At 35.6% G+C, this 23,404-nt stretch overlaps 1 protein-coding gene across 6 annotated transcripts in view; it reads right to left on the reverse strand.

Moving 5' to 3' along the window:
- The window catches only part of LOC140666976 (post-GPI attachment to proteins factor 6), a 119,777-nt gene that overhangs the window by 63,546 nt on the left and 32,827 nt on the right, over positions 1 to 23,404 (reverse strand). For 5 of the 6 annotated variants that reach the window (XM_072894542.1, XM_072894543.1, XM_072894544.1 and 2 more), the window contains exons 5-11: positions 19,563 to 19,846; positions 10,726 to 10,988; positions 10,058 to 10,180; positions 9,376 to 9,581; positions 5,089 to 5,246; positions 4,423 to 4,655; positions 2,682 to 2,876 (exon numbers count right to left, since the gene is read on the reverse strand). In XM_072894542.1, the coding sequence (XP_072750643.1) occupies positions 2,682 to 2,876; positions 4,423 to 4,655; positions 5,089 to 5,246; positions 9,376 to 9,581; positions 10,058 to 10,180; positions 10,726 to 10,988; positions 19,563 to 19,846 (1,462 nt within the window). The remainder of the gene's footprint in view (positions 1 to 2,681; positions 2,877 to 4,422; positions 4,656 to 5,088; positions 5,247 to 9,375; positions 9,582 to 10,057; positions 10,181 to 10,725; positions 10,989 to 19,562; positions 19,847 to 23,404) is intronic. The other variant, XM_072894541.1, reaches the window with a different exon arrangement.

Here is a 23,404-nt window from a genome sequence, read left to right on the forward strand (position 1 = left end):
TCAAAGTCGTGAAAATTTCTCTTATTAAATTTTCTTATAACTTCAATCAATTGCGAAATATTTATGAAACATTTATGAACAGACATCCTGTATATGTATGTGTATATATATATATATATATATATATATATATATATATATACACACAAGGCATCCGGTCGCGACCGCCTCATAGCTCAGATAGAGGAGGTCAAACCGAATAGAAAAGTCCTGTACCATTTTGCGATTTTCGTGATAATTACCGAGAAATTAATTAACAAAGATAGACGAATCAGCACGAGTATCAGCCCGTCGCAAAAAAGATGGCCCACCGCTAGGTCGGTCGCTAAGCGCGCGGCGTAAATAGGCGTCATTGCCTCGCGGTTACCAGGGGCATAGACGAGAAGCGTTGATAAGAACAATAGATTAGCGATTATTATTTAGCGACCGGCCTAGCGGTGGGCTGTCCTTCTCGCGATTTTTTTTGCGACGGGCTGATACTCGCGCCAGATTTGCTGATCTTTGTAAATTAATTTCTTAATAATTATTCTGAAAATCGCAAAATGGTACAGGACTTTTCTATTCGATTTGACCTCCTCTATCTGCCCTTGAGCTATGGAGCGGTCGCAACCGGACACCTTGTATATACATATACATATATATATATATATACTTCTAATAACAAAAATATATATTATTTCTATATACATAAACTTCTCATAAAAATAAAGAAATAACAGCTATTTTTTCTTAAAAAAAAATAGACAACATTTTAACAAACATTTTAACAAGCCAGCTGTACAAAATGTTCATTAAAAATGAATAAAATTTAAATTAAAAAAAAGGATTTTAAAGCTTAAAATCTTTACTTTTAAAACATCATTATAATTTTTATATTTCTGAGTTTAGTAAATTTTATACAGGGAGGTCCAAAAGTTTGGAAATGGTCGAATATTTCGAAAATAAAGCATTTTAGAGAAAAATGTTTCAGACAAAAGTTGTATGGTTTCGAGGGGGCCATAAAATGGTACCATTGGTTTGACCTTGGATGGTCACTTGAAGGTCACGTGAAGGTCATCTTTAATTTCTTGGAACCTACTATTTTTCATTACATATTCTTATAGCTTACCTCGAGAGCTTTCCAAAACACTATAATAAAACTTCTTTTGATTAAGTACTTTTCGAGTTATGAGGCTTAAAATTTCATATTTTGACATCAAATACGAAATATCTCGTAAAATATTAATTTTTCGATTATCTTATTTTAATACTTTGTAGCACATAATAATAATCGTAAAGAAAATACATGGTTATTTCTTTTAAAAAAACCGAAAATTAAGATTTTACGAGATATTTCGTATTTGATGTCAAAATATTGGAACTTTCAAGCGTCATAACTCGAAAAGTACTTAATCAAAAGAAGTTTTATTGTAGTGTTTTGGAAAGCTCTCGAGGTAAGCTACATGAATATGTAATGAAAAATAGTAGGTTCCAAGAAATTAAAGATGACCTTCATGTGACCTTCAAGTGACTATCCAAGGTCAAACCAATGTTTTTATGGCCCCCTCGAAACCATACAACTTTTATTTGAAAGATTTTTCTCTCAAATGCTTTATTTTCGAGATATTCGACCGTTTCCAAACTTTTGGGCCTCCCTGTAGAAAACTATGAGTTGAACCAAAAAAAATATATTCTATGTTTTTTTTGTATCCTGAATTTAAAAAAATTTGGCGAATAGCTATATTTTTTGGCGACCACTCATTTTATGAAACAAAATATACAAGAAACTGTGAAATTGCTTAATTTAATAAACACAATAGGATATAAAATTCAATTAAAATTAAAAAAATTTTCAGTACACTGATACTACGTTTACTAAGTGTTAACAAAAACAAACATTTTTTTTACTTTAATTACTTTTTTCATTGATATTTAAAAAAAATATCGCCTACATTAACGTTATCCGAAGTACATCCCCATAAAGTCGCATTGAAAGTCACAGAAAAGCAAAAATAATAATGACGCTTCAAAAGTAGAATTTTTAAGTTTTGAAACTTTTGTTGGATTTAAATGTCATTTTTCATTCTTAAGTTAGCTGGCTGACTTTTATCTATTTTTTTAAAAAAAATTAAGTGTTCTTTTAATTTTTGTGAGGAGTTTATATAAATGAAAAAAAATATAACACATTTTTACTTATTCATATATAATATTCATAATAACCTACTAAAATCAGAAGATACAATAATAAGAATTATATATATGCTTTTATTTAATATATTCGCTTTTCTTTATTATCTATTGTTTTTATTATCTTAAATAAATAGATATTCGTGAAAAGCAAACCGTAATATTTTTTTGAATGCATATTAAATAATTAATTAGCAATTAATTCCAAATGCAATAGAACTATTAACATTAATGTCATTTTAGTTGCTGGATTAAAATTAGATAATGTAGTTTTTTTTCCAAAAAATCAATAAATTATCAATAATTATTTTTGGATATTTGTCTCTTATTTCTATATCTTTTCTTTTATATCTTACATTTTACATGCTTTTAATTACTTTTCTATTATATATAATTAGATTCGTTTTAATTTGCCTACATTTAAAAACGTCATGAATTATACTAAAGTTATATTGCATATATATAAAACTTTGCCTTTTATATATATCATAAATTTATGTATATTATAAATTTACCAGTATAATAATACCCATTGACAATGGTACCAAAATGCTGATCAAACACATCTTATTAACTTGAACTCCAAAAGTGATAACAAACACTCCTATCATGTGGCACAATGGTACAAAATCGATTGGTAACTCTGTCATTGCTACTAACGTAACCCAGAATGCCAAAATACTCGAGAAGAAATCATTATATTGTAAAACCTGTATCAAATATAAAAATATTATATCGTGTGTGTGTGCGCGCGTGCGCGCGCGTGTGTGTGTGTGCGCGTGCGCGTGTGCATGCGTGCGTGCGTGCGTGCGTGCGTGCGTGCATGTGTGTGTGTGTGTGTGTAGGGGAAGGGGAAGAGAGAAGGGGAAAGGCAAAGGTGAAAAGAGGAGGAAGTGATTTCTATTAATAATTTTAATAGTTAAAATAATATTAAATGTTATTAAGTTAAATTAATTTAATTTATATTAATTTCTTCGTTTTTTTAACTATTACTTATTAATTGTAAATGTAAAATGTTAATAAAAATGCGTGTGTGTGTATTTAACTTTAATTTAATAAAATTAATTTGACAAAATTTAAATCTTTTTTTACACTGTAACAAAGTACACTCCTTAAAAAATTAATGGGACAACAATTTTTTGACGAAAATATAGTCAAACTTTGAAGTGTAACTTTGCAAGAAATTATCCTACTGAAACAAACAAGCAAAAAAGCAAATTAAAGTTCGAAATGTCTACTTTGAGATGGACCCATGACGATATATTCATTAATTTTGAAGTTATGTGACTTTGAAGCAGAATAAGACAAACAGGGAAATGAAAATCTTAACTTTAACGTATCGAGTGAAGTGATTTTTTCCGACTTATCAAAACCAATTTAACAATTTTAAAAAACCAAAGTGTATTTGAAAGAATACATTTTCAACTTTTATTTTTAAACTCAGAAAACCGAAAAAATGATTTTAGATTATGTGCAGCCATCTTAATATTTTTATTGTTAACGTACTGAAATTTTAAAGCTGAATTCAAAATATAAAACATACCAAAAAAATCATTTAAAATTTCGGTTTACTACTTGAAAACTGATACTTTAAGCTTCAAAATGCTTTTTTTTCATTCTTGTACGATGATTCATTCGCCTAATGTGGCCTATTAAAGTTTATAAAATGTTTTATTGTTTAAAGTGGAATAATTTGGCAAGAAAAAATCGTACGACGAGAAATAAAAAACGAAATTAAAGCTAAAAAAACAGCCTTTCACATGAAATTGATTTGATAAGCAAGAAAAATCATCTCATTCGATATGATGCGTTAAAGTTGAGATTTTCATTTCCTTATTTGCCTTACTCCTCTTCAAAGTCATACAATTTCAGAATTAACGAATGTATCGTCATAGGCCCAAAAGTATCTCAAAGTAGATCCAACTTTAATTTGCTTTTTTGTTCGTTTTTGTAGGATAATTTCTCGCAAAGTTACAGCATTTTAAAGTTTGATAATTTTTTCGTCAAAAAATTGTTGTCCCGTTAATTTTTTGAGGAGTGTATAAATTCAATATTTAACATGTAACATATAACTTATAAATGTTTAGATAGATTTTTCGACGACTTTTAAGTTAAATTAGAACTTAATTTGGAACTTTCAATAGATGCAAAGCGACAGTTCAACAAGAAACTAAAATATTCTACGAGCTTCAGCTTAGAGTCACGAAATCGAATTCTTAGATTTAAAAATGAATAAATTAGTTCAATGTGACATACTTCATACTTGACAATACAAAATTGCCCATCAGTTTGATCACAGGCATGATAAAGTGATGAAAACAGCATGGTGACTAAATACACTAGCCCTTCTGCATATAATTTCCGCTTAAAAGCTATAAATATAGCTGGTATAAAAAAAGCATTGCTCAAAATGAGCAGCATTATGCTCATGAAAGAAGAAATAGCAGTGAAAGTATTTGAAATGTCATTGCAATCCCATCCCGTGTAACCTGAATGATTAAAATACAATTTTCAGACAATTTTATAATTTCATCTATACATCTTACATACACTACATTTAATTTGAGAAGAATATTTTATTTAAAAAATAAAATTGCTTTTATTTTTAAAGTAAGTTTTATTATTAATTAATAGAAACATAAAATATAATATAATATTTAACATAAACATGCTTTCTGAAAAAAAATATTAAATTCTAATTATAGTACAAGAGAAAGAAAAGAAGAGAGAGATAAAAAGGATACATATATATAAAATATATGATTTCAATTTTTCTATTATAAATATTTTGGAAATATATGATTTTAATTCTTCTATTATATTTATGTTTAAAATTAGATATTCAAGAATATATTTCTAATCACAAAATTATTCCAACTCAATAAAAATTATTAATAAATATTGTTTTATTGTTAATATTACCTTTAAAACAATTGCATGTTGCATAATGAAGAACGTTCTTCTGAATTTCTTGACAAACGCCATGATTACTACAAGGACTTTGGTCAGAAAGTACACATTTTTTTATGCGTATATTCATTAGTATTGAAATATTTTTATACTGGCAGTGTACAGGTTTACTATAATGAACATAATATAATATTATAATAAATAAAGTATACCAAATAAAAAATATTTAAATTGGCCAATATCAGTTTTTTTCTTATCTCAAATTGGATGGATAGGCATCGATTTTTTCACACTTTTTACAATTTTTAAATATTTTTTAATTACACAACATAAAACATTAAATTAAGATTTTATTAGAATCCTTAAAACTTCGAATTGTCTGAAACAAATTTTGTTATCTATTGGCAATTCCAAAACTTAATTTTCAAAATCCTTTATCAGCAATCATTTATAGTGTGCACTCTATTGTTGTCATGACAATTTTATAAGAAAAAAATTAACTTAAATTGATCAAAGTGAATCAAAGAAAATGGAATGGCTGGGGACAATCTCTATATAAAATAATATAAAAACAATTTTTGTTTTTAAAAAAACATGAAAAATTTAAGCAATGTTATTATAAGTAAACTAAATATATCTTTTTTTATAAGGTATGAGATTAACTTTCTCATTGGATTATATTATAAAAGAGACAATAAAACTCGATGCTTCGAGTCGCATTTATTTTAGAATATCAAATTTTAACATATACAGAGTAAGGAAGAAGTATGGAAACCCTGAAAAATTTCGATAAATATAAATTTTACAGAAAAAGAATCTAAGGCAAGATCTATTAATTTTTTTCATTTATTTTATATTTTATATTAAAAAGTGTCATGATAAACTTTAAAAAATTTCAGAAAATTCTTAACCAAAAGAAGTTTTATTATAGTCAAACAACTATCAACTTGGCGAATAAGAGGCATACGCGGATGTTAATGCGTAAATTTCTTTAGAAATTAATTTTTTCCTGCGAAAATTGAAACGTGCACACATATTTTACTTGATGTATTTTACCAAGAAATAGATTCTCATTTTTGAAAATTCTATAACCCTTCTTTACCTCTAAAGAGACGAGAAAAATATCGGGGCAAAGTCGCTGAATCGGGAATCGAACTCGAGTCTTTCGTTTGCCGGACGACTGCGCTTACCACTAAGCTATTCAGCCCCACACCGATATCTCTCTCATCTATTTATTTATAAATCTATCTATCGATAACAGAAAACGCGATTTTCAGCCCGTGTAAATTTAATATTTTGAATATAAGGCTCTTAATATTTACAAACAACTATCAACTTGGAGCCATACGCGAATGTTAAAAGGTGCTTTACACGGAACGACTTTTGACACTTATTGCTGGTGTCTTTCATCGCCAGCTTGTCGCTCTACTAGAGCGAATTTTAGATTGACAAAATTCGCTAGCCTTAAATTTACACGTTGCTAATAAACAATAGAAGTCACCAGCGTCTTAGAGAAAATTTTTTAAGAACGGCCAATCGCAAAGAATCTGGCGCATGCGCAGTGTGTCGAATTATTCACTACTCGCTCTTAATTAATTAAGATGTTTACATAGAGCGACTTTTATTTGTTTTGAGCAAGCGTCTTAATTCGCCAGCGAAATTCGCTGGTGAAAACTTACTCTAGACGTTCATTTTTTATAGCTGCGACAAAATTGAACATGTCCAACTTTATCGCTTTTGTCAAGCGAATAGCTGTACGACTTTAGCATCAGCGTCAAAAAACGCTCTGTGTCAAGACGGTAGCAAGCGAATCAGCTGGCGAGTGCCATTTCGTGACATCATGATTCTGAAGACTAGTCGTCCTTAAAAAGTTTTCTCCAAGACGCTAACGACTTCATTCTTTATCAACAACATGTAAACAGTTTAATGCTAGCAAATTTTTTCGATTAAAAATTCCCTCTAAAAGAGCGACTAGCTAGTGACAAAAGATGCCAGCGACAAGCGTCGAAAGTCGCTCCATGTAAAGCATTCATATGCTACCGTCTTGACACGGACTTTTTGACCCTGGAGCAAAAATCGTTTTAGCTATTCACTTTATGAGAATGATAAAGTTGGACATGTTTAATTTTATCACAGCAATCATTAGTCGCCGCGTCTTTACAATTTAACTAAACGATTAAAAAGACGAGCGTCTAGAAAAAATTTTCACCAACGAATTCGCTGGCGATTTAAGATGCTAGATCAAAACGAATAAAAGTCGCTCCGTGTAAAGCACCTTTTATATTCTAAATATTTTATTATAGTGTTTTGGAAAGCTCTCGAGGTAAGCTACAAGAATATGCAATTAAAAATAAGATGTCCCATTTAAGAAATTGAAGATGACCTTCAAGCGATTATATAAGATCAAATCAATAACACCACCTTATGTTCCTCTCACAACCATACAACTTTTGTCTAAAACATTTTTGTAAAATTTATATTTTCGAGATTTTTCAGGGTTTTTTCCATACTTTTACCTCTGTATATAGAATTCAATATACATATAGATTTGCTACATGACATAATTATATATAAAATAAAAAAATTGAGTAAAAAATAAAAAATGATCTCTTATTCAATGCTGTTAGAAAAAAAATGGGAAAAATACCGAATAGGAGACTCAGTTCCAATGACCTTGACTTTGACAATGTTGTCAAGGTCATGACCCTGAGTAACATCCAAAAGGTTTTAGCCATCGCTCGTTATTTATTAAAAAGTTATAAACCTTATAAGCCTTAAACGGGGCTGAAGGATGGAGGACTCGGCGGGGGCGGGTCCCGAATGCGAAAGCGACCCCGGGGCCCACCCATAACCACAACGTGGACCACCGACAGGTTTTAGTGGATATGCCCGACTATAAATAATTGGTCGGGAGAGCCCCACATATCCTCTGGGAGTCCCTGCTCCCAGAGGAATGCGTAAAGCATTTCCTGTCGTATAAAAAAGGGGGGGAGGGGCGGCCCACGGCGGGTGGATGATCACAGCGGACGGATAATCGCCCCTCCACCCTCCCCCGACACTAGGGCAGTGAACTCGGGGGGTCTTCGGACCCCCCTCGCCCCAGCAAGAACCTAAAGATCTATAAGGGAAGGAGCCAGGAGAGCCGCATCTCCTGCCTCTCCCCAGGGGCCAAAGGGGGGGTGAGTGCGGGAACACTCACTCCCCATTGCATCTTGGTCCCAGGGAAGTGGCGGCGTTGTGTGGTGGTCCCGCAACGCCGTCAATGGTGCGTCGTTGAATTTCCTTAATAGCGCACCATGGGAAGAAAATCCTCCCCGAACATCTGGGAGGAATTGGGAGGGGGGGTAGATCCTAGTAGAATGCTAACGCGACCCCAAGGCCCACCCTTATAACCGCCGTGAGGACCACCATGGGGTTTTAGTGGGTTTACCTCGTTAAATAAAGGGAGTCCCCCCCCGGGGAGTTCCCGCTCCTCAGGGGATGTGTAAAGCATTTCCATGTTAAAAAGAGAAAAAGGGGAGGAGGGGCGGCCCGCATGGGAAGAGCAGAGATGAGTCCTGCAGGACATCGTAGGCGAGGGCGTCTCCCACCCGGCCCTAGTCGCTCAAGGTCCGGAGGGGTAATGCAGAGGCATTCACCTCTCTAAGATAGGACCCTGGGTAAGGAACAACGATGCGTGGTGGTCCCGCATTGCCGTTCGAGCAGCGGCAACGATTACTACGTTGCCGTCGCAAAGGGATGGAGGATCCGCCAGTTACAGGGGGATCCCGAGCAAGGCCAGGTCTTGGTAGAATGTCACAAACAATCCCAGGGCCTGCCCATTCAACCGCTAAGGAGGAATCACCATGAGGTTTTAGTTTGTGCGAGTCGGACATAACCCTCCTCTCCCCCCAGGGAGGAAAGTATTCATAATGGATTTCCTCACGTAAACAAAAAAAGGGGGGAAGGGCTCTGCCCGTCCCCCGCCCTCGCATTCAATGTATTACATTTAAATAAATAGATCCATTAAAAGTACGCTTCATGAAATATACATGATGTGAAAAAAATAATGTCCTATTTATGAAACTTTTTTTGTTTACAACTTTTTAATAAACAACGAGTGACGGCTAAAACCTTTTGAATGTTATTCAGGTTGATAACATATGTCAAGGTCAAGGTCATTGAAGCTGGGTCCCCTATTTGGCATTTTTACTAAAAAAATGAGAATTATAAAACAATTCCAAAATAAAAAAATAATTTGGTCTTAATGATTCCAGATTAGAAGACATCCAACTGTATGTACAAAAGTTCAGTGCTTACCTATTCCAATTATAACATGTCGCATGGCTAATAATATACCATGTGCCTGGTTGTGGATATATTATTAACAAATTTGTGTTGTACTTGTTTAACGACGATAGGTTCATTGATAAACTTTCATTTTGACAAGAATGGAGACTTCCTAATTTAGGTATACGACCTCTTTGAATGCACATTGTTACCAAAACCATTTGTGCTGATGTTAGCTAAAAAAATACAAAACACGATCTAATATTAATTACAGTACAGGGTTCATATATTATTACTTTCGGATTTCTTATTACTTATCACTTGCACTTGCTCCTACCCACTATTTCACACTTGTGTAATTATATGACTATGCATAGAATAAAAGAGTAAAAGATCGGAGATATATCTATTTTCTTTTTTTTTATTCACTTTATTATTTTAAATCATATGACAAATGTGAGTAAGGAGCAGTAAGTAATAAATAATGTAAAAGCAGCGAATTTATCAGACTAGAGAAAATATTTGATAAATTTAAAATACTTTTAAATTTTATATGTAGGATGTCATCATATAAAAACTTAAAGGTGAAGAAAAATTTTTAAAAATCTAGTATTTTAACATATAAAAAATAAATATTAAAATATAATAATGTAAAATACAACAAACTTTTAATGAAGAAATTAAAAAATAAAATCTATAGATATTTGTTTACCTTTTCTAAATGTACATCGATATCAAGTATGCCGCCAATATCGATTAATGGTAAAATATCAAATTGTGTCATTATCGGAACTGAATCAATTAGTATTAATTGTGGACTTAACCGTTCTTTTCTCTGAAAAATGAATAATGAAAATAGAATATCAATAATGAAAATATTAAAATAACTATATATAAATATTAATGTTATAGCATTTTAATTTGACAAACGATTTTATTTTTATATTTTTACGAACAACATTTCTCTTATAGTTAAAATCTACACAAAAAAATACCGTGTATATATTAATTCATTAATTATTAATTATAACATCATTACAATATACTTTTTTCTTAAAAAAAGAGTCAAAATATTAATAAATCAATAGGCTTAATATCATAACTTCATAAAATTCTGCAGACAATTTCAAATAAACTTTAATATACTTATAATTTAAAATTTATTTTTAGAGAAAAATAGATGAGGTTAAAAATTTTAATAGATCTTATTTTCCATCAAACCATAAGTAAGAAAAAATAATTTTTATTTAAAATTTATTATTAAAAGAAATAAGAAATCGGCAAAGTATAGTTGATGTATTATAGTATGTAAGAGAAAGTGTGATACACGCAGACATTTCATTATTCTCGTTATTATATATGAATTTTGGCAAATATTACCTGCAAGAGATAAACAGTTGAAAATGTTTCCGCATGTTTCACGCGCACCAATTGATATCTTGGCATACATTTTATATCAGTCTCATATTCTTCGTTTTTTTGATAAAATTTATTTCTATCGTAAAATCTGCTAGCATTATTTTCTTTATAAGACCATTCATATTTTGATACATCTTTGGTATTTGATTCGGTTATGGAATTAAAGTTTCGAAAAATATCAATATATTTTCTTGCAGATATATCTGTTAATTTGATCGGACATCCTAAAATTATTTATTTATTTCATTATCTTTAAAATTTCGCTGGCCATTATGCCGGATGAATGCGTCATTTTTATAAAATAAAATTATAAACTTTTAAAAAACAATACAATTTTTCTACGAAAGCGATTATTTGTGTTTTGTGGGTAAAGATGCCAAATTCTGTACTCTTGATAGCAATACTACTGGCACACACACAAGCGCCAACCATGTGTTTCCCTTTCCATACATATACTGTTAGTAGTGACGCACCGGTAGCATTGCTACCAAGAGTACAAAATTTAGCATCTCTGTCCATCCCATAAATTATGTTAGACTTGTCATGCAGCGCCTCATGCTGAAAGTTAGTGAACTATAAAGCTTAAACAGTGACGTGTTTTGACAACCAAATTATTTTTGCATATCATTTTTAAGGGCATGCCAAACTACCGACCGAGTTCTAACCTAACAAAACAATATATTTGCTGAATATAAAAGTTGCAATTTATACACATAAAGTAAAATAGGTTTTCCCCTCTTAGCATTGCATGAAAGAATGTTTGTGAACTTTTAGAAATGAGCTTAGAAGGTTAGATAAAAAGTATTCGCCTGAAAAAAAAGGGGTTGCACCAGATTTATATATACAAGGTGGACCATTTTAATCCATTCAGTCGAATATCTCGAAAACCAAGCCCGGTCACGTGAAGGTCACTTCAAGTTTTTTAAATGGAACACCCTATATATTTTTACATATTCTTGTAGCTCATCTCGAGAGCTTTCCAAAACACTTATGACAAAGTATTTTTCATTAAGTATTTTTTGAGTTATAAGACTTCAAAGTTGCAGTATTTTGACATAAAATACAAGATATCTCATAAAATATTCATTTTTTTATTATCTTACTCTAATACTTTTATGCACAGAATAATGAGACGAATCAATTGGTGTAAAGAAAACACATAATTATGTTAAAGTAAAAATGTGTAACTGTTAGTTGCAAATTCAGATTTTCACTTCAACATAATTATGTGTTTTAATTATGCCAATTGATTCGTCTCATTATTCTGTGCATAAAAGTATTAGAGTAAGATAATCAAAAAATGAATATTTTATGAGATATCTTGTATTTTATGTCAAAATACTGCAACTTTGAAGCCTTATAACTCAAAAAATACTTAATGAAAAATACTTTGTCATAAGTGTTTTGGAAAGCTCTCGAAATGAGCTACAAGAATATGTAAAAATATATAGGGTGTTCCATTTAAAAAACTTAAAGTGACCTTCACGTGACCTTGAAATGACTTTTTAAAGTCAAACCAATGATACCATCTTATGGCCCCCTCGAAACCATACAACTTTTGTCTGATATATTTTTCTCTCCCGGGCTTGGTTTTCGAGATATTCGACTGGATGGATTAAAATGATCCACCCTGTATATATACAGGGTGTCCCATAATTCGTAAGCCATCCATCAGGTGCAGGTAGAGTAGGTTAAACTGAGTGAAAAAGTTATGTACCATTTTGCAATTTTCGTAATAGTTAATGAGATATTAATTATAAGAGATCAGCCAATCGGCGCCCGACAGGAGCGCGCGGCACGAAGAAGCCTCCCACTGTTACTTGATATTAGGCGCGCCGATATGTGTATGTGACTATGTGTGTGACTCTTCAGGTTGTCAATGCAGAGCGTTCCTCCCACCGCTACGCACGAGCAACGAGCAGATTTCGTAGGCCGGCTCTCCTCGCGCGGCCATACATTTCGTTGCTACGCGACCTGCGCGACATTCGCCGCCGACACGTTTAGAGTGTACGGCCCATGATCTAGCCGCGCGAAACGCGCGCTCATTCGCCGATATTTTTTAATTAATATTTTGATAATTATTGCAAAAATCGCAAAATGATCTAATATCTTTTTGTTCAGTTCACTGTACTCTACCCGCTCACGAGCGTTGGCTCGTTAGTTATGAAACACTCTATATATACATATATACATATATATTAAAATTAGATTTCCGTTTTCGGTGCGTCAAAGTAGGACACGTGGCGTTAAAGAGATTTTTTAAGAGAGTAATAAGAGATGTAAGAAAGGGAGGATAAAGAAGTGAATGAGTGAGAAAAAAGAGGAGATAAGATAGAAGAGTGTGAGTGTTAAGGCGAGTGTGAGAGTGAATCAGAAAGAGGAGGATAAAGGGAAAATCATAGTGCAGGAGAGTGACAGTTGGGCGGAGAGTAGGGAATATATAAAAGGTAGGCGCAGGATAGCAGAAGGAAGAAAGTGTGTTGCGTGTAGAGGGTGTAAATGGGTAAATGAAAAACATGAAGGGATGGGAGGAAGATCTGAGATTGATGAAGGAAGAAGTAAAGGAGAGAATTAAGAAACAGGGTAAATTAATGAGGGAGGAAATTAAGGATTTGAGGAGGGAATTTAGGGAAAGGGAAGGTAAATGGAGGGAGGAGAGAGGAAATGAAGCTGTATATTAAGGAATTGGAAAGAAAAGTAGAATCCGGGGAAGGGGAAAGAAAGGGAGGGGACGTGAATAGGAGAGAAAAAGAAGAGGAGGGAGATAAGTTAGAGGATAAATTAAAAGAGTTATAGAGAAGAATAGACATGAAAGAGCGGGAGAAGAGAAGAAGGAATGTGATATTAAGAGAAGTAGAAGTAAAAGAAGAGGGGAGAAGGGAAGCAGTGGAGATAGTAATGAAGTATATAGAAGCGGAGATAAAAGAATTGGAAGGGGAAAAAAATGGGAGAATCGATGGTAGTGAGGTTAAAAAATGAAGAACAAAGAAAAAAAGTTATAGTTAAAAGAAAAAATTTGAAGGGAAGAAAAGGAAAAATATTTTGGAAGACTGGACTTGGAAGGAGAGGAGAATGAGATGAAGATTGGAGGAGGTATGCAACAGAAGAGGAGAGTAAAGGGAAAAGGGTGTGGATTGGCTATGGAAAAATTAGATTAGATGATGGGTGGTAGTGGTGAGATGAAGAGATGGAGATGCTGAAGAATAGTAGAGGAAAAATAAAAGAAAAAAAGCAGAAGGAAGGGAAAGACGGAAAAAAGAGGAGGTAAAATATTTAAAAAGAGAGAGGAAAGAAAGAGTAAAGATAAGGACGGGGAGAAGAGAAATAGAGGAAGAAGAGAATGGGGTATAATGTTTTGAAATGTGGCAGATTTGAGGAATAAGGACTGGAATTTTTGGAAGGAGTTAAGGGAATGGGATGTTTTGGTCCTGTCAGAAACTTGAGTAGAAAAAAAATGAGGAAGAATAAGGGAGAGATTACCAAAGGAATATGTGTGGGAAGCACATGGCGAAAAGAGAGGGTAGAAGGGGAAGGCCAAAGGGTGGGATGATAATGGTAATAAGAAAAGAATTAATGGAGAAGGGAATGAAGAGAGGAAGAAATGGAAAGGATGATGGTAGATAGAATAAAAAATAGGAAAGAGAGATGGAGGGTAATAGGGGTTTATGTGAATGGAGACTTAGGAAAGAAATTGGATAGGTTGGAGAAATGGATAGAGGAAAGGGAGGAAGGTTACAATACCGTAATTGGGGGAGATTTCAACGCAAGAACAGGAAGAGAGGGGGGAGAAGAAGAAGAGAAAGAGGAAAGGGAGGGAGAACAAATTCAAAAGACGGTTTTTGAACAAAAAAAATAGAATTTTAATAAATTTCGCGGAGGAGAAAGACTTAAGCATTTTTAATGGAAACATAAAGGGGAACAAAGAAAGAGAATGTACATTCACGAGAGGAAAAGAATGCACGGTGATATATCTGGTATTAGGGGATAGATAGGTGAAACAGAGTTAGAAGCTTAAGAGTGAGAGACAGGCTTGACTCTGACCATCATCCGTTAAAGGATGAAAGAAGAAATAGAGAAGGATGAGAGGAGTTAAAAGGAGGTAAAAAGTAGAAGAAGAATATGGGATACGAGGGATACAAACGGTTCAAAAGAAGGTTAGAGAGGAGAGTAATAGAGAGGAGAGTAAAATTGGAAGGAAAAGGATTAGAAGAGGAATGGGAAAAAATGGAGGAAGAGGTAAAGAAGGTGATAAGGGAGGTGGAAAAGGAGAGAAGAGAAAAGGGAAAATGTAAAAAAGAGGTGGTGGGACGACGAATGTGAAAGGGAGAAAAAGAAGGTAAGAAGGGAGCTAAAAAAGTGGAGGAAGAGGGGAGAAGGGGGAGGGGGATATAGAAAGTGTAAAAGGGAATATAAGAGATTATGTGAAATGAAAAAGATGAAGGAAAATGAGAAATGGAAGAAGTAAGCTGAAGAGGTGCAAAGGAAGAGCGAGGTATGGAAAATAGTTAATAGCGAAAGGAAGAGAAAGACGAGAATAAACAAAGGAATTAATATAGAAGATTGGAAAGAGTATTTTATGGGAATGTTTGATGGAGTAGAAGGGAAAGTGGTAAGTGGGCAAGAGGGAGGAAGATGTAGAAGGATAGAGGTAAAGGAGGATTTAAGTAGGGAGGAAATTAAGGATGTGAAACAGAAGCTGAAGGATGGGAAGGCAATGGGATGAAATTCCAAATAAAGTGGAGATATGAAGAAAGAGAGTTAGAAAATTGGATATAGGGTTTTTGCCATAGGGAGCGGTTCACTTGGACACAGTACAATTGCACATGTTGCAAATGGACATGAAATTTTGGACACCGTTCGTTTGGACACAAAAGAAAATGCGGGTTGTTCACTTGGACACCGTTCAGTTGGACACGAAAAGATGCGCACTGTTCACTTGGACACAGAAAGATGCGTCCTGTTCACTTGGACACGAAAAGATGCGCCCTGTTCACTTGGACACGAAAAGATGCGCTCTGTTCACTTGGAAACAAAAAGATGCACCCTGTTCATTTGGACACAGGAAAATGCGCCCTGTTCACTTGGACACCGTTTACCTGGACACAAATGAAAGTGCGGGCTGTTCACTTAAACACCATTCAGTTGGACACGAAAAGATGCGCACTGTTCACTTGGACACAGAAAGATGCGTCCTGTTCACTTGGACACAGAAAGATGCGCCCTGTTCACTTGGACACGAAAAGTGCGCCCTGTTCACTTGGACACGGAAAGATGCGCTCTGTTCACTTGGAAACAGAAAGATGCACCCTATTCACTTGGACACAGGAAAATGCGCCCTGTTCACTTGGACACCGTTTACTTGGACACAAATAAAAGTGCGGGCTGTTCACTTGGACACCGTTCAGTTGGACACGAAAAGATGCGCACTGTTCACTTGGACACAGAAAGATGCGTCCTGTTCACTTGGACACGAAAAGATGCGCTCTGTTCACTTGGAAACAAAAAGATGCACCCTGTTCATTTGGACACAGAAAGATGCGCCCTGTTCACTTGGACACGAAAAGATGCGCCCTGTTCACTTGGACACGGAAAGATGCGCTCTGTTCATTTGGAAACAGAAAGATGCACCCTATTCACTTGGACACAGGAAAATGCGCCCTGTTCACTTGGACACCGTTTATTTGGACACAAATGAAAGTGCGGGCTGTTCACTTGGACACCGTTCAGTTGGACACGAAAAGATGCGCACTATTCACTTGGACACAGAAAGATGCGTCCTGTTCACTTGGACACGAAAAAATGCGCTCTGTTCACTTGGAAACAGAAAGATGCACCCTGTTCACTTGGACAAAGGAAAATGCGCTCTGTTCACTTGGACACACACACACACACAGGGGGGGAGGGTGAAAGGGAGACTTCGACCCTCCCCTTCACGCAACTACGCCGTCCACCTCGCTTCGCATGTACGTTGCAAGACAAAGCAAAGTTTATATGAATTTGTAACTTTCCACGCGAAGCGAGGTGGACGGGGTGAGTGCGGGAGGGGGAGAGTCGGAGGCCCCCTTGCACCTCTCCGTGTGTGTGTGTGTTTGTGTATGTGTGTGCGTGTGCGTGTGCATATGCGTGTGCGTGTGTGTGCCCAAGTGAACAGCACGCATCTTTTTGTGTCCAAATGAACGGTGTCCAAGTGAATAGGATGGATCTTTCTGTGTCCAAGTGAACAGGGTGCATCTTTCTGTTTCCAAGTTAACAGAACGCATCTTTTCGTGTCCAAGTGAACAGAGCGCATCTTTCTGTGTCTAAGTGAACAGGACGCATTTTCTGTGTCCAAGTGAACAGCCCACATTTTCTTTTGTGTTCAAACGAACGGTGTCCAATTGAACCGTATCCAAAATTTCGTGTCCATTTGAACCATGTCCATTTGCAACGCGTCCAATTGTACTGTGTCCAAGTGAAGGCCTCTCTTTGCTATAGGGTATGGAAAGAAGAAAGTTGGCCGGAAAAATGCCAATATTATACAAAGTTTACGCGACCGTATTGGCGAGAAGACTAAAGAAGAAATTGGAAAGAAAAGAAATAATACCGCACAATCAAACTGGCTTTAGGCAAGAGATGGGGGCTATAGATAATATTTACATATTAAATTTTTTAGGAAGGCAAGTAGAGAGGAAAGAAGGGAAGTTAGTGGCTATGTTTGTAGATTTAAAGGCAGCGTTTGATTCAGTAGATAGGAGGGTTAATAGAAATGATGAAGAGAAGGGGTGTAAGGGAAGAACGGGATCCGATAGCGCACAATGCTAATTGGCCAATGAACAATTGAACCTTCTGATTGGCTAATCGTGCTAGTTAGGTTATCCTAGGCATTGGTCAATATGTGTAGTTGTGTGCTATCGGGATGTGTGCTAACGGGACCCTCTCGGTAGGGGAAAGTTTCTGGACAGCGAGGGGGGTTAGACAAAATTATCCGCTGAGTCCCTCGCTGTTTATCATACTTATACCAGATTTGGAAGAGGAAATGAGGAAAGTTAAATGAGGAAGAGTAATGTTAGGAGGGGAAAGAGTGTATATCCTAGCGTACACGGACGATATAGTTTTATTAGCAGAGAAAGGAAAATAGAGTGAAGGTAGAAGGGAAAGAGATTGGAGGAAGTGAAAGAATTCCGGTACCTAGGGTACACACTTAAAAGAAACGGGAAGCAAAAAGATGTGAGAGAGAGGGTTAAAAGGCAGCAATTATGAGTCAAATCTGAGAAATAGGGAAAAGGAGGTTTGGAAAAGATAGGGGGGACTCGGGATAGTGCCGCTGGCGAGACCCGCCCTCCCCCTCATTAATCGCCGGGTTAGACCACCCGTAGGGGTTTTAGTGGGTGTGCCCGTTAAATAGGGAGAGTCCCACATACCCCCGAAGAAGTTCCCGATCCTCCGGATGATGCGTAAAGCATTTCCCCTACGATAAAAAAAAAGGTTTGGAAAAGATTGGGAGAGGAGACTATGATTATTCGATAGGTTAATGTGGATAGTAATGAGCTATGGAGCAGAGATTTGGCGATAGAAAGAGAGGGAAGGGATTGAGAGGCTGGAGAAAAGTACATGAGATCGGTATTGGGAATGGACAGTAGGACGCCGGGATACTTAGTGAGGGAGGAATTACGAGAGAAACTAAAGGGAAAAGCGGGGAAAAGAGCATGGGATTGGGAAAGGAAATTGAGAGAGGAGAGAGGCAGTAGGCTAGCGAGCAAATGTTGGGAGGAAATGAGAGATAGAGCAAAGGGAGAGGAAAGCAGTTGATGGATGGGAGAGGGAGAGGGCAAAATTTTTTGAGGACAGGGGAGGAAGAGAAGAAATGGACATGGTTTGAGGAATTAGAAAGTAAGGATAAGGAAAAACAAAGAGGAGAAAAATGAAAAAAGATCAAGGAGTCGCAATTTAAAAGATGGTACGGAGAAGTGAAGTCGGAGATGCCAGGTTATTTAAGAATAAAGAACTGGGGGAAAGTAGATGGAAAAGAGTGGCTAGGTTTAGACTGGGAAGTGAATTAAAGGGGAATAGATATTGGGAGGAAGAACAGAAAAGGAGATTAGACTATATGGTGGAGGAAGTGATACTTGGGAACATATTTGGGAGGAATGTAGGAAATGAGAGGGAGTGAGGGGGGGGGAGTTGGCAGGATAGACAAGATGGGTGCTAGGAGAGGAGGGAGAAGAAGATGGTGGATGAGAGAAGTGGAAAAGGAAAGATGAGAAGTCCTGGAAGGGTGAGAGAGAGAGGGAAGGAGGGAGGAAATGGAAGAGAGAAAGAAAATGAGTGATCGTTCGAGAAAGTAAGAGAGAGGAAGGGAAAGGGGAGGGAGAGTGAGAGAGAGAATGAGAGAGGGAGAGTGAGAGGAGAGGGGGGCGAAGACAGTTATGGAGAATTTTGAAAACAAGAGGAAACGGAAGCTCCCGCGTTTTTTTGACGTATGTGTGTGTGTGCGAATAGGGAGGTGACTGTGAGCAAAAAGAAAATAACTGCCTTTATCCTCACAGCCACGCCCCATATTAGAAAGGCGAGAAAAAATCAGATTAAGCAATTGTTTATAGATATGTATGGAGTAAGTTTGTTGTAGGATGTATGGTGTTGTAAATATGACTTTGCAACTCCAAAGGGAGCAATAAATTATTCATTCATATATATTAAAATTAAAGAATTTACGTGTAAATTTATGTGTTAATATTTGCATATTTATATATTTTTCAGAATATAAATTAATGTTATAGTAGATCAAGATTTAAAAATAATATTTATTAGTTAAAAATTACCTAATATGTCGACCTTGACGCTGAACTCGATAACACTTTTCGAAACGACTAATAAATAGTAATAACTATCTTCATAAGGAGAAGATTCTGTGAAAGTGTAACTAGTGTTTGTAGTCAGATATTCGGATTCCATAGGATAAAGATGGTTAAATATTGGCAAAGCACGTCCTTTTAAAGACATAGCCTCGATGCAAGGTTCACGAATATCTTGAACACTATGTAACAAGAAATTGCAGTTCCAAACTGACAAACGGAAACTCCATACACCAGATGGAATATATATTCTAAATCAAGAAAAGTAACTGATATAAATTTTTTTTAATCCTATTGAAAAAAAAAGTTACATAAAATAGTGCATTAAATAATTAATTTTCTCGATATGATTGTCATCATGTTTTATGTTTTTACAAAATTTATAGGTTGAATCACGTTAAATATATATATACACTGGGTGTCTCAGACCACACGTACACCCCTTTTATCTCGGAAACAGAGCATTTTGGAGAAAAATGTTTCAGACAAAAGTTATTATGGTTTCGAAAGATACATAAGACGGTGTTATTGGTTTGACTTTGAATAGTTGTTTGAAGGTCATATGAAGATCACCTTCAATTTCTTAAAAGGAACCTTCTATTTTCCATGGCATATTCTTATAACTTATCCCGAGAGCTTTCCAAAACACTATAATAAAGTATTTTTCATTAAGAACTTTTTGAGTTATAAGGCTTGAAAGTTTCAACATTTTGACAAAATACAAAATATCTTATAAAACATTCAGCTTTCGGTAATCTTAATACTTTTATACATTTTTATATAATTATATTTTCTCTCACTATTCGGGGTGCTTGATTAACGTGAGTCCCTTTGCCTCTTACGATTTGGGGGGTATGAGTGTAGGTTTGCAACTAACAAGGGAACCTCGCAAACGGAAATTCTGATTTTAATGAAACTTTGCACACATATAGAAGGAGTAAATAGATGAATTTAGAAATTTTCAGTTGCTGCTCAAAAACGATTCTAAGGGATACAACCACCCCTTAAGCCGTTTTTCGGTTTTCTCTAAATATCTCGAAAATTATTGGAAATATAGGAAAATGTTTTATACAAAAGTTTTATGATAAAACGTCCTCTATTTAACCACATTAATACAATTTTGAAAAAATAATTTAAAAAAAAATTTTATTTTAAATCTTTGAAAAAATTTATTTTTAACAAATTTTTATTAATCTAGTCAAATAGAGGTGTTTTTATCATGAAACTTTTGTATGAAACATATTTCGATATCTTGAATAATTTTCAAAATATATAAAAAAACTGCTCTTCACGTGAGGTATGGTTTCACCCTAGAAGCATTTTCAGGCCAGAATTAAATATTTCTTAATTTATTTACGTATGTACCTACATATTATGTATATATTGTAAATTAAGAAATTAATATAAAACTCTACATATTATACAATAGTTTTATTGAAATTAAAAATTTTGAAGATTTTTTTCCCACCTTAATACTACACAATTAAATTGTTAATGATTAATAGTTCTATTACACTCGTCGAATTTAGTTATTATAATTTTATTTATATGAAATATTAATTTTAATTTATTATTTATTTGGTATGTTTTTGTAATACAAATCATACTGATTTATCTTAAAACGTATTTTTTCCATTTTTTAATTTACAAAAGATTATTTCATCAAAAACTACGCATTATTTTCTCTGATTAAATAAACTCATATTATCATATTTTCTAAGTAAATTTTGTAAAAATATTTCTACATTGCATTAGAACGTAACTTAAGAAATTATCAAGTTTATATATTCATACTTAACAATGCGATTATATTGCACATTTATATTGTATACTTATTGTATCACGTATTTATTGTTTCAATATCACTGTATTAATCGCATATAATTCTAATTTTAATGCAGAATAGTGACGTATTGTGATATTTTAAAGTAATTTTTCTGTATTGAGAAGATTAATTAAAAAGATAATAAGGCTCTATATAAATCGGAATTATTGCGCGTAGTTTTAATATAAAATATAACCAACAAGTTTAACGATTTACTGAAATATAAAAGAGAGATTGTCAGTTTTAATTTTTATAAAAAGTGTCTGAATTTTTAGTATAATAAGCAAAATGTTACGTGTGAATCCTGCAAATGTTCTAAATTTGTTAATTGTATCATTTCAAATTTCAAATATTCCACAAACATGTAAATAACAGAGAAATCTGTAAATAATAGAGAAATTGAATTAATATAATATATGATAATATAAAAGATATTATACAAAATTCAATAGACGACATATCATTTAATATGCAGACTGACACTACGTTAGAATTTGAGAATTATTGAGATTTAAAGGAGGGCCGGTAAAAAGTGATGATTTTTGCCCATCAACCGGCGCCTAAAATTCATATAGATTATCATTGGTAGTGCCCTGCAGAATGCAAAAATATTTTTTTAAAACCTAAAAACCGGAAACTTGGCGAAATTCAAAAACAAAGTACGATGTTATACTGTAACAGATGTTCGTGGTCTATCTTATGTGGAATAGGTGATTTAATTGTTTTTGTGGTGTTCTCCCTCGGGGGCACACCTTGACGTGGTGAGGGGGCTCTAGTAACCGAAAGGTGAAGCTAACGTGCCCAGACAGCATTGCCACGAGTCGGTGTCAGCTTGCTGGCCAAATGGCTCCTATGTGGCAAGCGCACTTCGTGCGTTGGTAGGACGGTCGACGGCTGTGCCCCCCCCCCTCCCTCCTTGTTTGCGACTTGCGGGTGCTCCCGCGGGATGAGGGTGCCGAGCGGTGGGTGCTCCTGCTGTGAGGCGTTCCTCAGTGGGGAAAAGTGGGAGCCGGTCGGGACCCTCGCCCGAAGGACTGGATGGGTGACTCAGTCGCCCGCCGGGTCAGAGGCGGGGATCACCCCGATCCCAGTGACTCCCACGTGCGAATGTGAGTGTGTATGCGTGTGAGTGTGTGTGTGCGTGCATGAGTGTGTTTTAATATTCTCTATTTATTTTTAGGTACTTTATTTTCAGGTATTTTCAGGTACTTTATTTTCAGGTACTATCGGGTTTCGGCTGTTGCCGTCTGTAGCTTCGTCGGCTTGGGCGGTCGTTAGGTCGTCATTGTCGTCGCGGTCGGTCCCGCGCAACGTCTGAAGGCTAAGGTGTTAGGAACCATGTTTAGGGTCTGCATGATCGCGTAGATGCAAAATGTCGCGGTCCGTCCCGGGATACCTGCCGTCCTCCCGGTGTATTTAGGCTTGGCGGCGTAAAGGTGGCTCTACGTCGCTCGACCATTCCTTCCACCGTACTCGTGGGATTCATATGGGTTCTAAAAATAAAAACTTTGACATGGTGAGGAGGAGTGCCCGCCTGGCCGACCGCTTCCGGTCTGGCACGGCTGCGAGTATGGAAGCGTGGGGTGTCTCCGTCGTTGAGTCGCGGGTCTGCTCGACCGCGTGCTCGGTGGCGGCCTCCGCCTCCTCGAGAGCGCCTCACCGAGCTGTGCCCGCGCAGGCCCATGACACAATATGCGATGGTGCACAGCGCCGGGATTGCAGCCTTCCTGCCGCTAGAACCGCGTTAGCCAGTCGCGAAGCAGCCGTGATTAGAACCGTGTACGTCGTTTTAGAACGTTGTTTGATTACTACGATTAGGTCGGCGTCAATAAATTTAGCGCGAGAATCGGAAACCGGCGTCAAACAAATAGCGCGCGAGATAAATAAGCCCGCGATTAGATCCGCGCTTAGACCCGCGAATATTGCGAAAACGGTGCGAAAGACGGTTAGATTCGCGGACTCAACCCCACCCCACACAGCGAGT

The sequence above is a fragment of the Anoplolepis gracilipes genome, chromosome 6 (assembly GCF_047496725.1).
Source record: "Anoplolepis gracilipes chromosome 6, ASM4749672v1, whole genome shotgun sequence".
In the NCBI taxonomy this organism is placed as follows: domain Eukaryota; kingdom Metazoa; phylum Arthropoda; class Insecta; order Hymenoptera; family Formicidae; genus Anoplolepis; species Anoplolepis gracilipes.